The sequence below is a fragment of the Salvelinus namaycush genome, chromosome 25 (genome assembly GCF_016432855.1).
Source record: "Salvelinus namaycush isolate Seneca chromosome 25, SaNama_1.0, whole genome shotgun sequence".
NCBI classification, from domain to species: Eukaryota; Metazoa; Chordata; class Actinopteri; order Salmoniformes; family Salmonidae; genus Salvelinus; species Salvelinus namaycush.
Window position 1 is genome coordinate 31025887 of NC_052331.1, and position 21548 is coordinate 31047434.

General features: G+C 43.8%; 1 protein-coding gene across 1 annotated transcript in view; it reads right to left on the minus strand.

Moving 5' to 3' along the window:
* Positions 1-43: 43 nt before the first annotated feature.
* LOC120020474 (solute carrier family 25 member 36-A-like) overlaps positions 44-21548 on the minus strand; it is a 32888-nt gene continuing 11383 nt past the window's right edge. Inside the window, exons 3-7 of the mRNA XM_038964173.1 lie at positions 18731-18808; positions 7125-7225; positions 1306-1372; positions 593-885; positions 44-370 (exon numbers count right to left, since the gene is read on the minus strand). Of these exons, the coding sequence (XP_038820101.1) occupies positions 177-370; positions 593-885; positions 1306-1372; positions 7125-7225; positions 18731-18808 (733 nt within the window). The 3' untranslated portion in view covers positions 44-176. The remainder of the gene's footprint in view (positions 371-592; positions 886-1305; positions 1373-7124; positions 7226-18730; positions 18809-21548) is intronic.

The window sequence follows — 21548 nt, forward strand, 5'->3', positions numbered from 1 at the left end:
GGGTCAGCCTGTAGGCTTAGGGGGTGGGGTTGTTGGTTTGGGAGTAGGGGGGGGGGGGGGGGGGGCTCCTGTTCTTTCTTCTTGGTTCTGGTCCATATCAGTGTTCCTTTGGTCTCCATCTTAAATATGTCCAACCAAGTCAGTCACTTCCTACTTTCTCTCCAGACAGGGAGGGGCTAGCGTTGTAGCAGGTAGACCACCATCTCGTAGGTGGACATCATGATGGCGGTGTTGGGGATCTGGCGGACCAGATGGGTGGTGAGACCGCGGTACAGGGCGCGGTAGCCCTCCTCCTTAGGTACTGTCAGTAATGTCTGGAAGAAGGAGCGGTACTTGCTGCCCTCCTCTCGTAGCCGGGTGCGGATCACCTCTACAAAGAGAAGAGAGAAGAGGAGAGAAAAGGGGGAGGACAGGAGAGAGGGGGGAGGGGAGAGAAAAGAGGGGGAAGGGGAGAGGAGAGAAAGGGGGGGGGGGGGGGGAGAGAGAATAGACTGATTGACTTATTAACCCTGATTCAGTTTAAAAATATTTATTATTGGCGATACCAATATCATATCAACCAATAACCATAAGGGTGATACATCGTGCATACCATGGGGGTAGGCGATAGACGTGGCACAGGTCTTGGAGGTGGCGGCGGCCAGCATCATGCCCACAAAGTCTGAGGCATCCCTCACCGACTCGTCCTCGTCCTGATCCATGCTGGCCTGGGCCCTGGACTCCACCAGCTTGCGCTTGATGCTCTCATAGATGACAAAATGGATGACTGTCTCGGAGATGCCGGCATACGAGGCAGACATACCCCGATAGAAGCCTCGCCAGCCCTCCGTCTGGTAGACCCGCCGCACACACTCAAACGCATTCATGCGCCTCTCGCCACGGTTCCTGTGGTAAATACACATTTGGGGGGGGGGGGGGGTCATTATAGCTAACGGGATACATTTGGCAAGTAAGTAACATGTTAAGGGATTCGCAACATCCAATAACGTAATATGCTCTACTAGTACTCAGATTAAAACCTTTTCCCTTAGCACAATGAATCAAAACAATATTTTACCTCTACTTAATCCCTCAGCTCGGGGATTTGATCGTGCAACCTTTCAGTTACTAGTCCAATGCTCTAACCACTAGGCTACAATAAGCATGACAATGCATAACATACAGTATTTAGAGAACCAACAAAATATGAAACAGCTGTGGATTAACATAAAAGATTAGGGAATTTAAAATTGGCTGCATTCTGACTTTGGGGAATCAATTACTTTTACAGCATGTGGCCTAGATACAGCCTCCCTCAGTACTTACCTGGCATCCAGCTGCAACCGGGTCTTGATCAACCAGATGGGATTGGTCACCGTGATAGCAGTGAACCCTGGGAAGAAGAGTTCAGAGGTTCAGACAGGGGGAGTGACTGTGTGTGAAGGACTCAGCCTATCCAAGGACAGAGATATATACAATGGGGGGTGTATTTCACAAAGCACCACCAATGAGTGAGCCAGCCATCTAACAACTGTGTATTTCCTGGATGATAAAGGAAGATCAACTTGAATATAAAGAAGGATATTACAGATTCAATACTTGCAGTAGTAACCCAACGACATTCAACTTCAGCTGGCTTTATGAACTAGAAAAGTAAGAGTTAGAACTGAGTGCTGGCCAATCTATCGATCCTGCGTTTTGTGAAATACAACCCCGGTGCACTCTAAACATTTCCTTCTCAACTGGCAGCAGTGTGTGTAAGCTTTGTTGACATCTTTAAGCTGTGTTTATTGGCCTTTTATGAGCGGTTTATTTACGTATTGGCAATCTCGTAAAATATTTCCTTTTATCGCTGGTGCTCCGGTACCAGAGATTATAAAACATTTAAACTTGATTACCTTTGTTAAGGGCAGACTGTCCCTCACAGGAATGGTATTATATGGACTGATTAGATTCCTCAAGGTTATTACAGTACAGGCAAAAACTCAGCTTAAAGATAGTCCACATTCTTCATATTTACATGTTGCAACAAATATAACCAAGATATATCCTATAATTACTAATAAATACTATTCCTTAGTGTTAATTAACAAGGTGGGCCTGAATCTCATGTATACGGGAGGCACTACAGAATGATATAGCATAGTGCTATGCTATTGTTCAGCCCCCTCAATGAACATCATTATTATACTTCACTCTGATTAAGTGTGCCTGATTAAATTCTACCCTATAAATTAGTCAATGAATTGAGTAAATGTAATTTGAACAATAGTAGCTAGCTCCCAGATGAGGTGAGCTCAGCCCTACAGTAGGCCTACATCTTAAGAGAAAGTCATTGTATGAACGACGTCATGGTGTGAGCCTCAGCTGAAGGCCTCATTGGCTGCCATGAGGAAACTAAATGGAGTCTGGCCTTCTGGAATTATTCAAGAGGACCAAAGCGGAAAAATCGCAAAGTGGACAAGTAGGCGGATGTTATTTCCCAGGGAAACTAGGTGTATATTTATAAATACCAAAACATTTACTATTTTAATAGTGTTATTAATAAGTTGCTTATACTAAATTTGGGTTTGAATTATTTTATTTTTTTTAACAGAGAGACCAATGAGTACCCTGACAATGCATCAAGTCATTATGTTAGTTCACAAAGGAGTGTTATGTCATATACATTACAAGGTATATGACAAATGTGTAAGGTGCAGGTCATTCTAGTGTGATCATAATGTGTGCATTTTTAAAAGACATACAGTAAATCCTGCACATCACTTGTGCTCAAGATACTAAACCTCCAAACAGGAACATAATTTAAAACATGACCATTTGAAAATCAACATACATTTACATCACATCTTCTCTAAACAAGAAACCAGGGGACGTCTACAGTACAGTACGCACGACTAGAGCTTCTACTGTATCAAGGGACACAGTCCTAAGGAAACTGCATGAAGAGGATGACAAGTCTGTTGAAGAAGAAGAAGAAGGAGATAGCGTCTATGGCGTGTACTCACAGAGTAGGGGCAAAGCTACTCCGCCTCACAGCTGCAGCTAGAAGCCTGCAGATATGGGGGGGCTGAGGTGGCGGGGGCTCTCCCCCCTCACGCAGGGGTGAAAGCTACAGTAAAGCCCTAAAATGACCACAGTCACACACAGGCAGCAGTCAACCAACCAACCCACCCACAAACTCCTTTTATTTACATAGATGAAGAGGAAACCTACCGATCCTACCCAATCCCTGTATTTTTTAACAGGTAAAATAGGATGACAAGTATCACCCCCATCTCCCCCAATCTGATATAAACAGGTAAGATCCCCTAAGCCTCCCCAAATCCCCCTTTTTATATATAAACATAAGATAATCCTCCCCACTCCCACATTTTTACCCACCCTTTTTTAAACCAACTAAGGTGGGAGAGGAGAAAAGGGGGGGTCACACCCCATCTCTTCCTCCCCACTCTAACCCTCAAACTCTTGACCTTACCCGACCCACACCTGTTTTAAAATGCAAGAGGCCGTCTCGTGTCGTTTCTCTCCCCTACGTTTTGTCAGGTACTGTATGTCGTTCTTGGTAAGGGAAGAAACATGCAAATCTGTCGTAAATGGAACATCACCCCACTGGTATAATCATTATGTGCAGGACAAAACAAATAAACATGTGTGGTACACAATAATAAAATATATTTCAACAATTCTACAGGTGCGAATCATTGTCAACCAATGGCATCATTACCACAGCCACTTTTATTGATTCTAAACAGTAACGATGGGGTCAAATAAAATGGGGGACAAAGTCAACAATGAAATAGTCACAATAAAAAAAGGTAAAATAATGCCAGAGTTGAAATGCTAACCTTGTCAAGCAGACTTAAAAAGTCTATAAAATGACGAGCTTTGTTAAGTGTGCCTGATTAAATTCTACCCTATAAATTAGTCAATGAATTGAGTAAATGTAATTTGAACAATAGTAGCTAGCTCCCAGATGAGGTGAGCTCAGCCCTACAGTAGGCCTACATCTTAAGAGAAAGTCATTGTATGAACGACGTCATGGTGTGAGCCTCAGCTGAAGGCCTCATTGGCTGCCATGAGGAAACTAAATGGAGTCTGGCCTTCTGGAATTATTCAAGAGGACCAAAGCGGAATAAGTGAAACAAAATATCGCTGAGTGGAGGATTCGTTTATCTCTGATAAACAGTGTTGTGATACGCCATTTCAACAAGACCACCCATCGGTTTCTGATCGTCTCAACAACTTTCTAAAAGTTTTAAACATTAATGCCATTTTTATGTTGGACAAAAGGACTGTGTGGAGGCCAGATGTCTCAAATACATAGAACTTTTCCCCCAAATTAAACATATTACTGGAGTGTCAGCCATTTCATGCTTGACCCATTTCATATTTAAACTAATTCAATGGCGTGACCTAGTTCAAGTGTTATTACAGCACAGCACTACAGTCATCTGCTATAATGCAGTGTGCTTTAGGCTGAATGGGGCCCTCTAAAATATATGATAGATGTGATATCTGTGCACAAAGAGGGTCACATATTATGCTTGAGGGTGTCAGAGTCCACAACCAAGTTCAAGGCTCTTGACATACTATGGGGGACCTGATCCAGTGTAAATTAACCACATGAACTAGCAAGTCTATACAGGAGGTCTATGGTCAGAAATAGACACTAGGCCCTGAGCAAACTGTGGTTGTGTTGAACTCAAGAGAAGGCATGAGTATGTGTGGCAACTCCTACTCATGTGTTACATTTACTAGGACAAATGGTTTAGATGAGCAGCTGAAGAACAGTTCTTAGCTCCACTCCTATAGAGAGGGTCCAGGGAGTTGAATGACTGTGCAAAATGGGCATGATTATAGGCGAGTAGTGGGTATGATAATGAATCAACACCAAGTATACCAAACACTAGGAACACCTTCCTAATATTGAGTTGCACTCCCCCCTTTTGCCCTCAGAACAGCCTCAATTCGTCAGGGCATGGACTCTATTAGATGTCGAAAGCGTTCCACAGTTGTTCCAAGTTGGCTGGATATCCTTTGGTGATGGACCATTCTTGATACGCACGGGAAACTGTTGAGCGTGAAAAACCCAGCAGTGTTGCAGCCTGGCACCTACTACCATACCCCGTTCAAAGGCACTTCAATCTTTTGTCTTGTCCATTCACCCTCTGAATGGCACACATACACAATCAATGTCTTTATTGTCTGAAGGCTTAAAAATCCTTCTTTAACCTGTCTCCTCCCTTCATCTACACTGATTGAAGTGGATTTAATAAGTGACATCAATAAAGGATCATAGGCTTCACCTGGTCAGTCGGTCATTGAAAGAGCAGGTGTTCTTAATGTTTTGTATACTCAGTGTATGTTGTCTAAATTAAAATGGTCTATTCATTCTACCTCTGTAATTGAAAAAGTCAGTAAGCATGTTTCTATCATTTGTAATTGGAGAACTGGCACTATATCAAATTTTAAAAAATTGCTGACTAAAAAGCATCTTTGGGTAATTATTCTATATCTGCATATGTAACTGAGGGAAAGGATTCAGGTGTGTCAAATAATTTTGGGAGTGCCATAATCCGATAGGAATTTTCTAGTGTCTGGAACTAGGTTGTCACCTATAGCCTATATCCTGTATATAGACATGCATACATATGTTACATGAGTGATATCTACAACACAGTGGAAAGTATAGCTTATGTTGGCCTCTTTCGCCAGACGAGGGCAGACGTACATACCTAAACTTAAATAACCTACATCTGCGGTGTCAGCGGTTCAAGAGTAAATGACGATGAACCAAATAAGGACCCTCAAACCTAATAGTGACAAGGTTAGCATTTCACTTCATATGCCGACTAAGAAACATCTAAAGTGCGTGTTGTTCATGTACCTTCAGTGGGGGTGGGTGGGGGTTAAACAGGCTGGTAAAAAAGGGGGAAGGGGTACAGTGTATCAAGACTGTGCAATCATGTAGAAGTTATAGGAGATGAAAGAGCTGCAAACCAGCTAGTGACCTATAACCAGCATCATCATTATTAGCATCAATAGCATCATCATCATGGTCATACCAGTGAAAGGAAATGGAGTGCTACCTGAGGCGTCCGGCCGGTGTGTTGCCGCGAGGCGGGGGGGGCCTCCCGCAGTGAGGGCCCTGACATGTTAGCGCCCTGGGGCCTTTACTACTGTACACACACAGCATAGACAGCGCTTGAAGGGCCAAACTCACTGTTTAGCAACAAACTGGTACGTTAACACAATTTAGGGTCCTTCGAGAGAGTCGAAGAGCCTCAAGAGAAAAAACTGGGGAAAGTGGGGGTGGGATGGAAAGCACAACCCAAACTTTGAGGATGTTATTTATTTATTTTATTGCTGGAACAGACAGCTAGCTAGTGGTAAGTCTTGTAGTTGTATGTAGTAAACTGTTGGGCCTCTGCCAAGTTGGCTGTATATAATTGTAGGACAGAGGCAGTAATGTGGATCAGTGGGTCTATTTGCCGTGTGAAATCTCAAGAGCAGTTCACTATATGAGTGGAAGTAGTAGAAAATGCAACTGACAGTGTTAACTCTGTGCTTTGTCTTTTTCACACTTTATGTATTTTCATACTAAGTGCTTTGACAGAGAACAGATAATTTTTTTTGCATACAACTTAACTACAATATTGAAGGGTAGAATAACCTCTTCACTTTCACTATAGATATAAAGTGGGGTTTATACTAGAGACTGATCCTGAAAGTCTTCAATTGTGCTTTCGGGCAAACCATCTGTGGTTGATATTCAAAACACTGGAAAACGTCCACAAGGTAACCCATATAGTGGCAATGTCTAACACCTAGCTGGATAGAGGCTAGAGCAATGTTAATAAAATATTGAATTATCTTCAAATTAACAGAAAACCCCATCCACCCCATAACGCAAGATACAAATGTACAAAACCAACATTTAATCAAATAAAAAAATATGGCCAGTTACTTTAAAAAACAAAAACTAAATATCTTTAAATAAATACTTAACATATCCCCTTTTCTATGTAATCAGTCAAAATAAAATAAGTAGCTGGAAATGAATTGTCTAAACAAGTCAACTTTGAATGTAGCAACAAGCAGGCTATAGACAGCAGAGGAGGAGTTTGTGGAACAACTGTTACCTGCTAGGCCTGCAGACACCATATGGACCTGCGTTGAGTCGGGCTCAAACACGCCGTTCAGCTTCTCTTTGGCAGTGGAGTAGGATGCAAAGTAGATGGCTCTGTTGATACAGGAGGGAATGGATGTGAGCTAATACAGCGAATCAATCAATTGATAACGATATCGTAACTCTGAGCCGTTACCGTTAAAACTATATTTTTTGGGGTCATGATGGTCGATACCAATATTGCAACAACAAAAAAAAATCATTTTTGTGAGATTGGGGCAAAATTGTACAGTATAAAGGAGAGGCAAATACCCTCTGTCCAAATTGACCCACTTCAATTTGCTTACCGCCCCAATAGATCCACAGACGATGCAATCGCCATTGCACTGCACACTGCCCAATCCCATCTGGACAAGATGAATACCTATGTAAGAATGCTGTTCATTGACTATAGCTCAGCCTTCAAAATTGTACCCTCCAAGCTCATCATTAAGCTCAGTGCCCTGGGTCTGAAATCCGCCCTGTGCAACTGGGTCCTGGACTTCCTGATGGGCCGCCCCCAGGTGGTGAAGGTAGAAAACAACACCTCCACTTCACTGATCCTCAACACAGGGGCCCCACAAGGGTGGGTGCTCAGCCCCCTCCTGTACTCGCCGTTCACCCATGAATGCGTGGCCACACAGACGACTCCAACTCAATCATCAAGTTTGCAGACGACACAACAGTAGTAGGCTTGATTACAAACAATGACGAGACAGCCTACAGAGAGGTGAGGGCCCTGGGAGAGTGGTGCCAGGAAAATAACCTCTCACTCAACGTCTACAAAACAAAGGAGCTGATCGTGGACTTCAGGAAACAGCAGAGGGAGCACACCCCTCTCCACATTGACAGGACCGCAGTGGAGAAGGTGGAAAGCTTCCACATCACTGACAATCTGAATTGGTCCACCCACACAGTGTGGTGAAAAGGGTGCAACAGCTCCTCTTCAACCTCAGGAGGCTGAAGATATTTGGCTTGGCCCCTAAAACTGTTACAGATGCACAATTGAGAGCATCCTGTCGGGCTGTATCACCGCCTGGTATGGCAACTGCACCACCCGCAACCGCAGGGCTCTCCAGAGGGTGGTGCGGTCTGCCAAACACATCACCGGGGCAAACTGCCTGCCCTCCAGGACACCTACAGCACCCGATGTCACAGGAAGGCCAAAAAGATCATCAAGGACAACAACCACCCGAGCCACGGCCTGTTCACCCCGCTATCATCCAGAAGGCGAGGTCAGTACAGGTGCATCAAAGCTGGGACCGAGAGACAAAAACAGCTTCTATCTCAAGGCCATCAGACTTCTTATGGCTGCAATCCCGTTAACGGAATGATAAAATGCAAATGAATTACTTAAAAATCATACAATGTGATTTTCTGGATTTTTGTTTGAGATTCCGTCTCTCACAGTTGAAGTGTACCTATGATAAAAATTACAGACCTCTACATGCTTTGTAAGTAGGAAAACCTGCAGTGTTTCAAATACTTGTTCTCCCCACTGTATATGCATATTATTATTTGTATTGGATAGAACACACTCTGAAGTTTCTAAAACTGTTTAAATGATGTCTGAGTATAACAGAACTCATATGGCAGGAAAAAAAACAGAGAAAAAATCCAAACAGGAAGTGGGAATTCTGAGGATGGTTGATTTTCAACCAAGATCCTATTGAATTCACAGCGAGATATGGATGAGTTTGCACTTCCTACAGCTTCCACTAGATGTCAACAGTCTGTAGAACCTTGTCTGATGCCTCTACTGTGAAGGGGGGGGGGGGGGGGGGCGAATGAGAGGGGAAATAGTCAGGTCTGCCATGACCTGACCATGCTCTGACCATGCGCGTTCACATGAGAGGGAGCTCTGTTCCATCGCATATCTGAAGTCAAAGTAATTCTCCGGTTGGAACGTTATTCAAGATTTATGTTAAAAACATTCTAACATGTTTGACATGTTTCTACTGACTGTTACGGAACTTTTGGACATTGTCAGCTTTTAGTGAACGCGCTTCCTAACGTCGGATTTGTTTACCAAACACGCTAACAAAAATAGCTATTTGGACATAAAGGATGGACATTACCGAACATTTCTTGTGGAAGTGGGCTTCCTGGGAGTGCATTCCGACGAAGATCAGCAAAGGTGAGTGAAGATTTCTAATGCTTTTTATGAGTTTTGTTGACTGCACAATTTGGTGGGTAACTGTATGGCTTCCTTTTGTGGCTGAACGCTGTTCTCAGATTATTGAATATTGTGCTTTTGCCGTAAAGCTTTTTGAAATCTGACACAGCGGTTGCATTAAGAACAAGTGTATCTTTAATTCTATGTAAAACATGTATCTTTCATCAAAGTTTATGATGAGTATTTATGTTATTTGACGTGGCTCTCTGCAATTTCTCCGGATATTTTGGAGGCATTTCTGAATATGGCGCCAATGTAAACTGAGGTTTTTGGATATAAATATGAGCTTTATCGAACAAAACATATATGTATTGTGTAACATGAAGGCCTATGAGTGTCATCTGATGAAGATCAAAGGTTAGTGATAAATTTTATCTCTATTCATGCTTTTTGTGACTCCTGTCTTTGGCTGGAAAAATGACTGTTTTTCTGATTTTGCAGTGACCTAACAATCGTTTGGTGCTTTTGCTGAAAAGCCTATTTGAAATCGGACACTGTGGTGGGATTAACAACAAGATTACCTTTAAAATGGTATAAGATACGAGTATGTTTGAGGAATTTTAATTATGAGATTTCTGTTTGAATTTGGCGCCCTGCACTTTCACTGGCTGTTGTCATATCGATCCCGTTAACGGGATTGCAGCCATAAGAAGTTAATTGATTATGGTTCATTGAAGAAGCATGGGAAACAGTGTTTAATGAACATGCACCTGTGGAACGGTCGTTAAGACACTAATAGCTTACAGACGGTAGGCAATTAAGGTCACAGTTATGAAAACTTGAGACTAAAGAAGTCTTTCTACGAACTGAAAAACACCAAAAGAAAGATGCCCAGGGTCCCTGCTCATCTGTGTGAACGTGCGTTAGGCATGCTGCAAGGAGGCATGCAGATGTGGCCAGGGCATTAAATTGCAATGTCCGCACTGAGACACCGCTACAGGAAGACAGGACAGACAGCTGATCGTCCTCACAGTGGCAGACCACGTGTAACAACACCGGCACGGGATCGGTACATCCGAACATCACACCTGCGGAACAGGTACAGGATGGCAACAACAACTGCCCGAGTTACACAAGGAACGCACAAACCCTCCATCAGTGCTCAGACTGTCCGCAATAGGCTGAGAGAGGCTGGACTGAGGGCTTGTAGGCCTGTTGTAAGGCAGGTCCTCACCAGACAGCACCGGCAACAACGTCGCCTATGGGCACAAACCCACTGTCGCTGGACCAGACAGGACTGTGCTCTTCGCTGACGAGTCGCGGTTTTATCTCACCAGGGGTGATGGTCGTATTCGTGTTTATCATTGAAGGAATGAGCGTTATGCCGAGGCCTGTACTCTAGAGCGGGAGGTCCATTTGGAGGTGGAGGGTCCGTCATGGTCTGAGGCGGTGTGTCACAGCATCATCGGACTAAGCTTGTTGTCATTGCAGGCAATCAACGCTGTGCGTTACAGGGAAGACATCCTCCTCCCTCATGTGGTAGCCTTCCTGCAGGCTCATCCTGACATGACCCTCCAGCATGACAATGCCACCAGCCATACTGCTCGGTCTGTGCGTGATTTCCTGAAAGACAGGAATGTCAGTGTTCTGCCATGGCCAACAAAGAGCCCGGATCTCAATCCCATTGAGCATGTCTGGGACCTGTTGGATCGGAAGGTGAGGGCTAGGGCCATTCCCCCCAGAAATGTCCGGGAACTTGCAGGTGCCTTGGTGGAAGAGTGGGGTAACATCTCACAGCAAAAACAGGAAAATGGTGCATCCATGAGGAGGAGATGCACTGCAGTACTTAATGCAGCTGATGGCCACACCAGATACTGACTGTTACTTTTGACCCCCCCCTCCCCTTTGTCTTTGTTCAGGGACACATTATTCCATTTCTGTTAGTCACATGTCTGTGGAACTTGTTCAGTTTATGTCACAGTTGTTGAATCTTATGTTCATACAAATATTTACACATGTTAATTAAGTTTGCTGAAAATAAACGCAGTTGACAGTGAGAGGACGTTTCTTTTTTTGCGCTGAGTTTATTACTGCACTGTCGGAACTAGAAGCACAAGCATTTCGCTACACTCGCATTAACATCTGCTAACTATGTGTATGTGACAAATAACATTTGATTTGATTTTAGTCAATGCTACTCCGACATTGCTCGATCTAATACTTATCTTTTTTTATTCCATTCTTTTACAATTGTGTATATTGTTGTGAATTGTTAGATACTACTGCACTGTTGGAGCTAGGAACAAAACCATTTTGCTACACCCGCAATAACATCTGGTGAAAATGTTTATGTGACCAATCAAATTTGATATGGCCCGGAACTCCTGTTGCACTCATTTGGGTAGTTAGTGTGTTACCAACCTACATAAACATCTACAGCACCTATAGAAAGTCCACACACCCTTGGATTTCTTCACATTTTGTGTTACAAAGTAGGACAAAAATGGATTGAATTGTTATTTGTCAACGATCTACACAAAAATTCTAACTTTTTTAAAGATTAATGAAAAATAAACCACCATTATACCTTGATTACATAAGTATTCACCCCCGTCTCAATACATATTAAAAACACCTTTGGCAGCGTTTAAAGCTGAGTCTTTTTGGGTAGGTCTCATAACAGCTTTGCACACCTGGATTGTGCAATATTTGCCCATTATTCTTTTCAAAATTCATAGCCTTCATTTCTCAGAACAAGAATAGACTGACGAGTATCAGAAGAAAGTACTTTGTTTCTGGCCATTTTGAGCCTGTAATCTAACCCACAAATGCTAATGCTCCAGATCCTCAACTAGTCTAAATAAGGTCAGTTTTATTGCTTCTTTATGCAGAACAACAGTTTCCAGCTGTGCTAACATAATTGCAAAAGGCTTTTCTAATGATCAATTTGCCTTTTAAAATTATAAACCTGGATTAGCTAACACAACGTGCCATTGGAACACAGGAGTGATGGTTGCTGATAATGGGCCTCTGTACGCCTATGTAGATATTCCATAGAAAATCTACCGTTTCCAGCTACAATAGTCATTTACAACATTAACAATGTCTACACTGTATTTCTGATCAATTTGATGTTATTTTAAAAATATTTCAAAAACAAGGACATTTCCAAGTGACCCCAAACTTTTGAATGGTAGTGTATGTATGAGGGACAGAGAAAAGGTTAGTCATTCAAAAATCATGTCAACCCCTACTTTTTCACACAGAGTGAGTCAATATAACTTATGATTTGTTAAGCCAAATTTTACTAATTTAGGTTTGCCTAAACAAAGGAGGTGAATACTTACGCAACGACTATTTTAGTGATTACTTTTATCCATTTGTAAAAATCTGTAGAATTTTCTTTTACCTTTGACATTATGAAGTATTTTGTGTAGATCAATGACAAGAAATTACAATTAAATACTTTTCAGTCCTACTTTATAAAACAACAATATTTGAAAAAAGCCCAAGGGGGTGTAGACTTTCTATATGCTTATAAAAAATAAATGGCCCATTAGGCATGTCCCTGCGTACTGCGTGTGTCTGTCACTGCACGCGCATGCTTGTGTGCAATTCATTCCCAACCAGGCACCCAAATCACATGCCCTGCTTTAGCTGGAGATTAATATCCCATGCAACTCCTACGCTTCCTCTACTTAACTCAAATCCCAGAGGATTAACGCAAGTAAACATTTCCGCTGTGGGGATTAAAACCCAACGACCCACCAGCGCTTGGCTCGCTCACCCTGTCCTTAGTGTGCACGTGTATGTTTGTGAGAGAGTGAGGTTGTGTACACTGTGCATGTGAGAGACTGGGTGCATATTCACGCGCGTGTCTGGTCTGACTGGTCTCCCCCTTGGCCTTTGCAGCCTGCTGCCCAGGAGAGCATATTGTCTGGCATTAGAGCATGGTTGGCTGGGCAGTCAGCTGTTCATCTACAGCACACTCCACATCACAAGCTTTAGATGAGTCCGCGTCACCACCACTAAGATCGGCCATCACTTAACACACACGCGCGTGAATATGCACCCAGTCTCTCACATGCACAGTGTACACAACCTCACTCTCTCACAAACATACACGTGCACACTAAGGACAGGGTGAGCGAGCGGGTGGGAGGAAAGCGGGGAGGACGGTGGGTGGGTGGGTCGGGGAGAGCGCGGTGGGAGGGCGGGGTGAGGGAGGAAAACGAGGAGGGCGGGGAGAGGGAGGAGGGAGAGGTAGGGATGGTTAGGTGGGAGGAAAGCAAGGAGGACGGGGAGAGGTAGGGATGGGGAGGAGGACGGGGAGAGGTAGGGATGGGGAGGAGGACGGGGAGAGGTAGGGGTGGGAGGAAAGCAAGGAGGACGGGGAGAGGTAGGGATGGGGAGGAGGACGGGTCTCCCCCTTGGCCCCTCCCCCTCCCTCTCCCCCGTGCTGTAGATGAACAGCTGACTGCCCAGCCAACCATGCTCTAATGCCAGACAATATGCCCTCCTGGGCAGCAGGCTGCAAAGGCCAAGGGGGAGACCAGTCAGCCAGTACCTTTCCACAGCCATGGCACACAGCAGCAGTGTTAGTCACTTCACTGTCGGATTGGATACGGTTCCTTGCTGTGTTAATGTAGGTAAAGCCTGGTGAGCGTCTAGTCGCTGGCAGGGGTTATTGAGGAAATGGCATTGGTGTTTTTGCTCTTCCAGTGCAACATTGAGGAGAGTATTGAGGAACAGAACTCTGTAGGAGTAATGAAGGATGATTAATTATTCTCTCTCTTTCCACTGCAGTAATTTTTATGACAGTGTGCGCTCAGGTCAGTCTTTCTCCTTACCCTCTCTCCCTCCCTGCCGTTCTCTCTGTCTATATCGTTCTCCCCATCTACCTCGCTCCTTCCCGGTCTCTCCGACCCATCTCCCCCCAGACTCTCCAGAACCCTCTTTCTCCCGAACCCTCCCCGCTCTCCGTCCTCCCACCTCCCTTCTCGCTTTTCTCCCACCTCGCCCTCCCCACTTTTCTCCCAACTCTCCATCCCGTCCTCCTCCCCATCCCTACCTCCCCGTCCTCCTTGCTTTCCTCCCACCTCTCCATCCCTACCTCTCCCCGTCCTCCTCCCCATCCCTACCTCTCCCCGTCCTCCTTGCTTTCCTCCCACCCCTACCTCTCCCCGTCCTCCTCCCCATCCCTACCTCTCCCCGTCCTCCTTGCTTTCCTCCCACCTAACCATCCCTACCTCTCCCTCCTCCCTCTCCCCGCCCTCCTCGTTTTCCTCCCTCTCCCCGACCCACCCACCCACCGTCCTCCCCGCTTTCCTCCTCCCCGCTTTCCTCCCACCGTCCTCCCCGCTTTCCTCCCACCGTCCTCCCCGCTTTCCTCCCACCGTCCTCCCCGCTTTCCTCCCACCGTCCTCCTTCCCTACCTCTCCACCTCCTTTTTTGCGTTCCATTCCAGTGTTCCAACCACCAAAATACATTTATGAACCAGGTTCTAACACCAACAAAGTATTGGTTGAGATCGTTCGTTTCTGTTCATATTTAAAAATAATATTAACATTTAGCGCAACATTAAATTACTTCACCAATCAGTGCGGATGGAGTAGCTTGCTGTGGAGCGCGTATGCGATTTAAAATCGGTATAGGTAAGTCGTTAAGAGCAAAAAATTTATTTTGCCATAACAGTATGGTTTAATCATAATGAAAGACAAACACGCACACACACAGCTGCCAGTTACAGTGTAGGTCAAGAGATGCAACTGAGGGTGAGGAGAGCGCGATAGAGGATGGAAGAAGCTTGCCTTGAAGCACTGGGCATCGTTGTAACGACGTGCATGATCAGAATCAGGCCCACAGAATTATACCTACAGAGGAGCGGCTTCTATGGAGGAGCTTTGAATAAATTTGGGCTTCCGAGTTAGTTTAAATGTTGGACCAGAGCAAACATTAGCTAGCTAGTCAACAAGCCTGTGTGTGCGGAGCAGCACAATAATTAAAAACATCTTACCTTTTTGTAGTTAATAAATCTTATGTGAAACGTGATAACTATAGTATCCTTAACTAGCATTGAAAAAGTAGATCCATTATTTTTGTAATTAAAAACATCTCTCCCTAATTTCTGAATTACACTTATAACATTGTCAGTAGGCTACAGCAACCTATGCTTCAGAAGGGAGCGGCAGGTAACCCACACACACTTCGAGCTGGCAGGCAGACGTTGGTTATAGTTAATTGGTTGTAGTTATACACGTACTGCGTTTCAAGTTTTCTAGTTCCGACTAGCACGTGAACGCAGCATAAGTTTGAGTGACAGAGGGCTTGGCATAGGCGCTTTGTTGCAATTTCTGTGGGAATGTAAAATAAAGTTATTAACCGGTTCACATGCTTCTAAAATAACAGTTCTGTTCCAGGAAGAGTATAGATCACTTTATTTTTCAGTTAGGGTTCTGTTTTTCAAACAATTTCATTTTTTTCCAGTTTTTGGTTCTGTTCCTTGAACCGGTTCCAACCCTAAGTTAAAAGTCAATTACTGCGAGATCATCAGCCTATGCCATATGGTCACTGTGATCCATTGGCAGCTAAAGAAATGAGCTTATGGAACTCATAGCCTATAGGCCAATGCAGCAGTAGGCCTATAACTTCCATTGCTCTTTCAGTAGGCCTATAACTTCCATTGTGATTATCAAGGGGGAGATTGTTGTAAAGATTTTTCAAATAGCTTAGTGTGAGGAACAATAATTTTTATATATTATCATTTGCAATAAAAAGATGTTAAAAAAAACACTTTCCTACATTTCTGGGCAGCATATTAGTGGATTCGGATATTTCAGCCACATCCGTTGCTGACAGGTGTATAAAATTGAGCACACAGCCATGCAATCTCCATAGACAAACATTGGTAGGAGAATGGCCTTACTTACGGTGCCACGTTAAGCTCAGTGACTTAACGTGGCACCGTCATAGAATGGCACCTTTCCAACAAGTCAGTTCGTCAAATTTCTGCCCTGCTAGAGCTTCCCCGGTAAACTGTAAGTTCTGTTATTGTGAAGTAGAAACGTTTCGGAGCAACAACAGCTCAGCCGCGAAGTGGTAGGCCACACAAGCTCACAGAACTGGATCGCCGAGTGCTCAAGTGCATAGTGCACCATGCCAAGCGTCGGCTGAAGTGGTGTAATGCTCGCCGCCATTGGACTCTGGAGCAGTGGAAACGCGTTCTCTGGACTGATGAATCACTTCACCATCTGGCAGTCCGACAGGATGAATCTGGGTTTGGCGGATGCCAGGAGAACACTACCTGCCCCAATGTATAGTGCCAACTGTAAAGTTAGGTTTGGGCTAGGCCCCTTAGTTTCAGTGAAGGGAAATCTTAACGCTACAGCATACAATGATAGTCTAGGTGATTCTGTGCTTCCAACTTTGTAGCAACAATTTGGGGAAGGCCCTTTCCTGTTTCACCATGACAATGCCACCATGCACAAAGCGAGGTCCATACAGAAATGGTTTATCGAGATCGGTGTGGAAGAACTTGACTGACCTGCACAGAGCCCTGACCTCAACGAACACCTTTGGGATGAATTGGAACGCCAACTGCGAGCCAGGCCTAATCGCCCAACATCAGTGGCCGACCTCACTAATGCTCTTGTAGCTGAATGGAAGCAAGTCCCCGCAGCAATGTTCCAGCATTTAGTGGAAAGCCTTCTCAGAAGAGTGGAAACTGTTATAGCAGCAAAGTAGGGGGGGGACCAACTCCATGTTAATGTCCAGGATTTTGGAATGAGATGTTCGACAAGCAGATGCACACATACTTTTGTATGTAAGGGGAAATTGATAAAACCAAAAAGGGCAAACAATTCACACAATGAATGCAAAATAAATAAGAGGAAGACTGCTGAACCATTCTGGAGAGACTTGCCTATATCGTCACCACACACACACCACTCTCCTTCCTCGTCTCAACATTTTAAATTATACCCAAGACACATTTGTCACATATTTTTTAGATGGTTTTCACTGAAAGCAATAATCAACTAGGCCTATTGCCTCACGCACTGCCCAAATTGGCAGCTTCTCAAATAAGCATAGGCCTACGAGCTTGTAACTTGAAACAATCCACACACAAAAAAAAAAAAATGAATGATCCTCGAGTCCTCTGTGGCGAAGTTATGCTTTCTGGTGAAGTATTTTGAATTGTTCCATTTCTGTATAGACAGGAGTAATTATATAATTTTGGCAAATGCATTTCCATTTACTTCCCTATAGGACCGACCACTATGCCATCTCTCTCCTGTTCGATTGGTTTTAATATCAACTTTATTTCATTGTCCAGAAGCCAAAGGCACAACCCTAGTCATTAACAACCCATCCTAGTTGTTGGATCTTTAGATTCCCCCTCTTTCTAAGTTTTTACTTGGAACCTCTGCAGGTGCACTGTTTGAATCGTGTTTTTCCAAGTGCGCTGTTTAGAATGGCATTTTTGGCAAATGTTTGAAAATTAAGTTTTATTGTCTGCTTCATTACAGTAGTTGCATGTTCTGTTCAGATGCATTACCACAGTGTAAATGTGATTTCTGTCATTCTGAACACCGTGTGTTGATGCCCTAATGGGTTATGCACCCAACGCAGACGGGTCTGGTACATTTCTCAAATGGCTGGTAAATTTAAATCTTTCCGGGCACGTTTTTCGGCTTCACATTTTCCTCACGGAAAACCCGTCACAGAAGACTACACACACACAAAGGCACAGCCATTGACACAAATACACAGCCGGAAACAGGGAAGACCGTCAAGGGCATTTAACGCCCCACAGAGGGCCAGACTGGCAGAATGAGAGAGATGATCTACATACAGAGAAGGAAAGAGAAATTCAGATACTCAAAAGAAAATAAACATTGACAAAGAGCATTTTTTGCATTTTAGCTAACCTTAACCCTTTTCCTAACCTTAACCTAATTCTCCTAACCTGCTACGCAAAGTAAAATCTGTCGTTAATTTGACAAAAGCTGTATCCCTTCTAGCCATGACCCAGTGGACAGCCGCTACTCTGCCCACAGTGACTGTGATTAACAGACTGGACCAGGAGGCTGCTGTTGCGTAATAGGGCTAACACTCAGAACAGTCATTTCAGTCTAGGTTCTACCACTAGGGAGTGTGAATAATGCCCCTGTGGAGATGGAAGATAAGGACAGGGAGGGAGTGAAATTTTACTGGAAATTAAACTGCAGAAATTCATTTTGGGGAGGTTACCCGGAAGAAGATTATGTAAAATTATGGTAATTGTGTCATCCTCCAATGTGGTTACAAAAAGGAATTGCTATCACCAAGGTCAAATAATGGAAAACCAAATACAAAATAAATCTAGGTATCCTAGCCACAAACTCCATAAAGTAGCCTACACAGAAGGACAAGAAAATGCTAGCAGAACAGGACAAATTATTGCACCGGAAGTGAGGTCATACCTGGAAGGAGCCACACCCACCAGGTTGGGCCCAAGGCCTCTGAACAGCGAGCGCGGTCCCTCCTTCTCCAGTATCAACCTGTAGAGGGAGAGAGGGAGAGGTGTATGAATAGCTAGCATAGTGCAAAGTGTTGATTATTGATATACTGAAACATAAGAAAAGATGGCTGTCAAGATAGTGGGCTAGTACCAATGTGGATAATCAGTCTGCCATGACCATAGCACATCGGCCGTTGCCTAAAATTGTCCATTGGCGACGAATACAGTAATAAACAGATGCATTTATGGTACATTTCCTGATACTGTGTGTTTTTGCAAGATGGATGAAAGGAACCAAAAGTGTCAAAACAGATCAATATAGCTAGCTGATGATGCATTTCAGCATTTGTGTATGTGACGAGTCATGTGACAGTTTTTATTTTTTTATTTTTTTTACACAGTGTGTTGTTCTAATCCTGAATGCTGTTTGGTTAAAACCGCTTTTCCAGCCGGTGTCTATTCACATACAACGATCTGGCTCAGTCAGCTAGGGTTAGGTGGGCTCCCGACCAGTTAGCCCCAGGTAAGACAGCCCCAGGTAAGACAGCAGGCCTCGAATATAGACAAGACGTTATTAGGGCGGCTGGTAGCCTAGCGATTAAGAACATTGGGCCAGAAACGGAACAGTCCCTGGTTAAAATCCCTGAGTAGACTAGGTGAAAATCTGTAATTGTGTCTTTGAGCAAGGCACTTAACCTTTATTGCTGCTGTAAGTCACTCTGGATAAGAGCATCTGCTAAATGACTAAAATGTAAATGTGAACTTATAAAAAGGTCAGCAATGCAATGAGCTGCTCTACATAACATGGTAATGGCTGATGATGGGGTTCATGCTGTTTAGTGTCACCCAAGGTTATTCCACCATTAACCTAATTCATGGAGATATTCAAAGCAGTGACTGAGAGCTAAGCTTCAATTCAAGGATTAAGGCCTCTAGATTGAACTGCGAATTCAGTCTACTACACAGTCAGGACTGCTCATACAGAGCGACTCTGTTCTAAATGTGATTTGGCCTGCACTGCATTCGGTGGTGACCCACTTCTGCAAGTTGTTTTCTTCTCCCTGTGCTGCTTAGTGGTGGTGTTGGGTTTCAGTTAGTGCTTCCAGGGCAGAAGCATGGTGGTTGACTGATAGCGAAAAGGGGGGGAAAGCAGGCCCAAGAACACTGCAGCAGAGCGGTGATCCAACAGAACGAAGCCTTCAGCCAAAACCTGACTACAGCCATCTTAATAAAAAATCTAATGTTTTAAAAAAGGGGCTTCAGTGATATTTCACGAGAAGGGAAATCTTTGTATCTAATCAATGAACTGGCTGTTATGGTGATGAGGCATTCGATGATACAGTTGAAGTCGGAAGTTTACGTACACTTAGGTTGGAGTCATTAAAATTCGTTTTTCAAATGACTCCACAAATTTCCTGTTAACAAACTATAGTTTTGGCAAGTCTGTTAGGACATCTACTTTGTGCATGACAAGTCATTTTTTCAACAATTGTTGACAGATTATTTCACTGTATCACAATTCCAGTGGGTCAGAAGTTTACATACACTAAGTTGACTGTGCCTTTAAACAGCTTGGAAAATTCCAGAAAATTATGTCATTGCTTTATAAGCTTCTGATAAATGATGTCAATTAGCCTGAGTCAATTGGAGGTGTACCTGTGGATGTATTTCAAGGCCTACCTTCAAACTCAGTGCCTCTTTGCTTGACATCATGGGAAAATCAAAAGAAATCAGCCAAGACCTCAGAAAACAAATTGTAGACCTCCACAAGTCTGGTTAATCCTTGGCAGAAATGTCCAAATGCCTGAAGGTACCACGTTCATCTTTACAAACAACAGTACGCAAGTATAAACACCATGGGACCACGCAGCCATCATATCGCTCAGGAAGGAGACGCGTTCTGTCTCCTAGAGATGAACGTACTGTGGTGCGAAAAGTGCAAATTGATCCCAGAACAGATGCAAAGGACCTTGTGAAAATGCTGGAGGAAACAGGTACAAAAGTATCTATATCCACAGTAAAATGAGTCCTATATCAACATAACCTGATAGGCCACTCAGCAAGGAAGAAGCCACTGCTTCAAAACCGCCATAAAAAAAGCCAGACTACGGTTTGCAACTGCACATGGGGACAAAGATCATACTTCTTGGAGAAATGTTCTCTGGTCTGATGAAACAAAAATAGAACTGTTTGGCCATAATGACCATCATTATGTTTGGAGAAAAAAGGGGGATGCTTGCAAGCCGAAGAACACCATCTCAACCGTGAAGCACAGGGGTGACAGCATCATGTTGTGGGGGTGCTTTGCTGCAGGATTGACTGGTGCACTTCACAAAATAGATGGCATCATGAGGCAGGAAAATTATGTGGATATAATGAAGAAGAAACATCTCAAGACATCAATCAGGAAGTTAAAGCTTGGTTGCAAATGGCTCTTCCAAATGGACAATGACCCCAAGCATACTTCCGACGTTGTGGCAAAATGGTTTAAGGACAACAAAGTCAAGGTATTGGAGTGGCCATCACAAAGCCCTGACCTCAATCCCATAGAAAATCTGTGAGCAGAACTGAAAAAGTGTGTGTGAGCAAGGAGGCCTACAAACCTGACTCAGTTACACCAGCTCTGTGAGGAGGAATGGGCCAAAATTCACCCAACTTATTGTGGGAAGCTTGTGGAAGGCTACCCGAAACATTTGACCCAAGTTAAACAAATTAAAAGGAAATGCTACCAAATACGAATTGAGTGTATGTAAACTTCTGACCCACTGGGAATGTGATGA